Source organism: Limulus polyphemus, unplaced genomic scaffold (genome assembly GCF_000517525.1).
Source record: "Limulus polyphemus unplaced genomic scaffold, Limulus_polyphemus-2.1.2 Scaffold3334, whole genome shotgun sequence".
In the NCBI taxonomy this organism is placed as follows: domain Eukaryota; kingdom Metazoa; phylum Arthropoda; class Merostomata; order Xiphosura; family Limulidae; genus Limulus; species Limulus polyphemus.
Window position 1 is genome coordinate 114,194 of NW_013668944.1, and position 5,291 is coordinate 119,484.

General features: G+C 30.1%; 1 protein-coding gene across 2 annotated transcripts in view; it reads right to left on the reverse strand.

Moving 5' to 3' along the window:
- Positions 1–4,591, reverse strand: part of LOC106469168 — a 62,602-nt gene extending 58,011 nt beyond the window's left edge. The window contains exons 1-2 of one of the 2 annotated variants that reach the window (XM_022397606.1): positions 4,425–4,591; positions 1,157–1,212 (exon numbers count right to left, since the gene is read on the reverse strand). In XM_022397606.1, coding sequence (XP_022253314.1) covers positions 1,157–1,212; positions 4,425–4,453 — 85 coding nt within the window. In that variant the 5' untranslated portion in view covers positions 4,454–4,591. The remainder of the gene's footprint in view (positions 1–1,156; positions 1,213–4,424) is intronic. The other variant, XM_022397605.1, reaches the window with a different exon arrangement.
- Positions 4,592–5,291: the final 700 nt, after the last annotated feature.

Genomic DNA, 5,291 nt, shown 5'->3' on the forward strand with positions numbered 1-5,291 from the left:
CCATCCATTTATCGTTTTTCTTAATAAGTAACTAAACTAATGATTATATTATAATTTTAGTAATAATCATCTTTGTTACACAATTTTCATATGGGAGAGATGATACTATTATTTTCCCTATATTATATCAGCTCTCACAGTTTGATTCAGAATTTGCCTACAAAGAGATCTTCCTTCAGATCTAGAGAAATGGGTCTATGTCTTTCGTTCCATGAATATGTCTTTTTACTGAGTTATATTTGTTTTTATTGTATCTTACATATAAAATAAAATGTTCTTGTTTTGCTGGTTTTGAATTGTGTTCAGTTTCTTTCTTCAACTCAGTCAGAAATTCAAAATCAATTCTGCATAACTTTTCTGACGTTGATCTTCCTATTGCAGTTGCTATACTTATCTGTAACTAGTTCACATGAGAATTCCAATTTTATATAAAAATAGATATGTAAAAAATTTTGATGCCCATTAAGTTCCTTTTGTTTTTTACAATATAAAAATATTTTCATGACATATTACAGTTTGTTTAAATAACAGCACAATATGATACGTATGCTTAAAATGTTTGCAGATGTATGTATTAACACAGTATTCACATAGAACTTAGCAAGTTTGTCTATAACGTAAAACTATACCTTACACACTACAGTGAATCCCAAATTAATTTTGCAATTCATAAATCTAGTTAAAAAATCAATTTTAAATATTACTATTATTCTCAGTGAATATATATATACACACACATTCAGATCTAAATAAAGAGATGTTTTCCCTATGGCTACTTTGTTTTATGGCATTTGCTGTACAGTTTTAAGAATCATTATAAGTTGCTTTCAAATACATGCATGTCCACTCTCATGCCAATTTAATCAAAACTACTAAACTTTATTTCATAATTCACATTTTGATGTATGCAAGTTTTTAAAAATGAAATCTGCTTATGAACGAAAATTAAAAAACACAAAATGAAATTAAACGTTTCTCATTCATACTTTAATTATATCAGTTAAAAAAATCAACAGTCTAAAGATATCTCAAGTTGTTTCATGATTTTTCATTCAATATCTCTTGCAATCAAGTAAAACATTCCATTATTGGTTTAAGAACTTTAATTTATATTCCTTAAAATAGCAATAAATAAAATGAAATAATTATTACATACCACTTAGTTGTCTGGGTGATTCTGTTATTCCTTCAGATGTATCACTAAATGACTTTCTGGAAAGGAAAAACTTGTTTTGTATTATGAAGAAGTTATATTAAAGGGTAGATTTTTTATATCGATATACATGTTTTGATATTAGCAAACCTACAAGTTCATATTTAGATCTATAAATTACTGAAAAATTAAATCAATGGGTAGCTTTTATGCTAATATATTTATTGTGATATTAGTAATTTGGTAAAGCTAGAGTTTAGAAGTATAACAGTAAATGATGAAAATCCATTAACTGCATTTAGCATAGCTTAATTAATGCATTACACAAATTCGAATATCTATGCCTCATTTCAAGGATAACTTAAAATTCCAAGGCACGAAGTCTTAGTTGTAGTTCACAGCATATATAAAACAATTTTATGAAAGAGTAAAAATGTAGTTTGCTATATTATCTAAACACACTCTATTGATCATCTTTAAAATACTGTGAAAATAAACAAAAACTTCAATATCTGCTAGCTGCTTTGTATAAATATATTCTTTAACCCACAAGTTTTCAATTATGGGGTCACATACTGCATAATATTGAGTAATTTTAGGTTTTGCCTGTAACAACACTATGTTTAAAGAACTGAGTAGTCCCCTGGTGGGTCAGCAATAAATTTATGGATTTACAACAAAAAAATTCAGAGTACAATTCCTCACAGTGGACAGAGTACAGATAACTCACTGTGTAGCTTTACACAAAGAAAATAACAAAGGCAACATACTAGAATTGACTAAAATATATAGGGAAGCACTAAGTAGCTATAGGGATGAATTGCAGTGTTGATGGTATTTTTTGTTAGTAAAATTGTATTTAGACTCCTAAAAAGAACAACTGTCAAATCCAAAATAGTATATCTTGAATACTGAGCTTCTTAAGGACCTAAATTCTCAAAAACTGACATAATATTTTATAAACAAATGTCACTAATGTGTTCTACCTATACCTTATCTTAACATTAAGAAGCAAAACTACTTTTAACATTCTAGAAAGAGAAACAGGTGGAAAACAGAAGTAGGAGACAGAAATTGCAACTATAGTAGAAATATATTAACTAGAAAGAATTACTCTAGAGAAAAACATGCATACAAAATTCAGAAATAATTATTAGCTACCTGATAGTTTCAAACTAGACTGATTACCTGCATGAAAAATTGTGGTAAAACTAACCTTTAACTAATCAGGCACTGATTAACTGAAAACCCTACACCACATTGCATTCTATAGCTCTTGAACAGCGTAGATAAAGAGAAATACGTCACTCTTTTCTACTCATTTCTGTAATCTTACTGGCTTAGACTGTTAAAACATTAACACACTTATCAACAAATTCACATTTTGGCCAACAATATGACGTGGTGAAAGATCTACATGGTTGTCAATTGTTATGTATTTTATAAAACTGTTCCTTATTTAGTAGTAAAATGTATCATTCTGTTTGAGGTAAAAATGAAACTATGATTTATTCCTTATTTTGCCTATGGTGCAATATTATATTTTAAACTATAGTTTCCAACTTGTTGAAAATTATTACACTTCAATAAAAATGTTCCTTATTTTAGAGTTGTTCAGGTGGCAACCAACCCTAAAGCTCTATGATATTATGTTTTATTAGATTATCTCACTACACTACACTCCAAGCACATGCTATGATGTAGTTACAGGAAGAAAAAACATTAAAAAAAATAGGATGGAAAGAACAACAGTTCTAAAAGGGATAAAATCAATTTTCCTATTAAGGTTAGAGCCTCAAGACTAAAGGGGAAATAAGTCATGCTCTCAAGCGGTAGCACCAAACAAAGGAAAATAACAAACCATCAACGAATCTAGGTTATAAAGTCCTACGTGAATAAGCACCATTTTATTCATGGTTCAACAAAACACTAGCACAAGGAAATGCCCACACCATCATCAATAGAAAGATCAAGCTTATTTCAGACAACATAGAAGAATGAAAATTTCAACAAGTAAAATATTGGTGCTTCATTAAATTACCAAAACGTTAAATTAAATGGACTACTGGTTTGAGCTCAAGAGAAGGAATGTATCAAAACAAACATACTTATTTAACTCCTAGAAAAGCATCAAAATACTTTTGTTGACCTAGATTAATGTCTCAAATAAATCAACCTCAAATGGCATTACACTGACATTGGAAAGACTCAACTAATCAAACAGCCATCTAGACAGCTAGTATGGACCATCAAGGGAATGGAAAAATTATAAGGACAGCATGATGCAATACAAATGTGCTTGGTTATCTTGAGTGGTCACTCTGAAAAAAAGAAAGAAAATCATTTGCATTCCACATGGATTTTATATTCAAGCTTATCTTAATTCTGCAAAATGTTCTAACACATCATGGGAAATTTGGAGATAGTGTTAAATCAGTTAAAGAAAGCAGGTTAAAGTTAAATTGTTCTTCAAAGCAAACAAATGCCAACTTTTGGGGACATGGAGTTAGTGTCTATAAAAAGAGCATTACCAATGAACCTTTCAAGATTATGGCAGTTAAGGGTTATAACAGGGTCAGCTTCAAGAAGGGAGTGAGGAGCTTCTTGTTGATTTGTCCATACTATGAAAGGTTCATTCCAGTGTTTCCCTCAATGGTTTATGTTCTCACTAGACTATCAACACTTGATGCATGGTTTGAGTACACAGAATAAATGCAACTCTACATTGATATTAAGTCCATCACAGGCCCCAAATCCAAAAAGCCCTGTTAATAGTAGATACTAATGTAAGCAATGTCAGAAAAGGAGAAATGTTATATTACTTCCCTGAAAGTAAGAGAAGAGGGTAGCCTACAATCACAAAAACAACTGAGTGAAATAATCTCCAGGCTACAGATGCTTAATTACCAAACAATATAAACATCAACTTCTGTAGTGGAAGTTCAAGCTGCAATTCAATCATGATGACTGAAGTGCATATGAACTTGCAAAACATGGACAGCATGACTGCCATATTTAACCACTGCACTACAAGCATTTGTAAAATAAAGGAGCATCACTCTGGCTTGAAACGGCATATTCAGATGGGCTTTCCAGATGATGTGACAAGATTTACTCATTTGAAAAATGCTCTAATCTCAATTGCTTGTTAGAAACAAAGAAAGAGAAAAAGGATTCAAAAATACACTAAGAATGGAACTAGAGCACTTAGTTAACAGTCCATTAACCAACAACTTCCTCATTTAGATGTTTCTCCAGTTCCCATGCTTACGTTTTTGGACCATTCTCTCCTGGTCCCATCTTTTGAAGGTAAGAAGGAAATCCTGAAAATTGTGATCTGTGAAATTACTGTAAATGTCCTAGAGCTGTCAAAAGTTTCACCAAAAGATGTTACACCTTTGGTCCATTCTTTCACAGTTTGGTTGCCTTGTACATAAGCATTACTAAAAAAGATATAAATTTTTTTATTAAGTTTAAGATTTTTTAAGTAATGATTTGCTCATGCATTTTTTTTCTTTTCGAATGTTGAACTATCCAACATGCAAAGCAATTTTGATTTTAAGATTAAAAATACTTTTATGCATCAGAAAATTGTCAAATTTCATAGGCGAAACCTTCATAACTCCAAAGTTAATTATCAAACGTTTTCTTGAGAAAACACTTTATATTTTATCTGTTATTTTCAATACAGTGTCTCTGCATGAGTTTGGTCAATTTGACTTACCTCGTAACCAACATAAAAAATAAGGAAATAGATGTAAATTACATTTTTTTCATTCTAGAATGATTACAAATTACAACATAAAACCACAAATGTTGAGTCTAAATAGCTTAAATCTCATAACATTATACATATATATATATATATATATATATATAATGCTTGGAGACGGCTTGAATGGGTAATGAAGAAAAACTAATACAAGTCTAACATAACAGTAAATATACAACGTTTCAACAAGGTTGTGTCATTTTAATGTTAGTGTCTTTTTTCAGATTATAAATGGATTTGATCTCATTACTTGTGAGGTTACTTTTCAGTTTACAGGATTGGTTGACTATATTAATAGTATTGTTTGAGAATTCTTTTAAAAAGTTATTTAAAATACAGTTTTGGGAAAATTCGGGAAACCACATT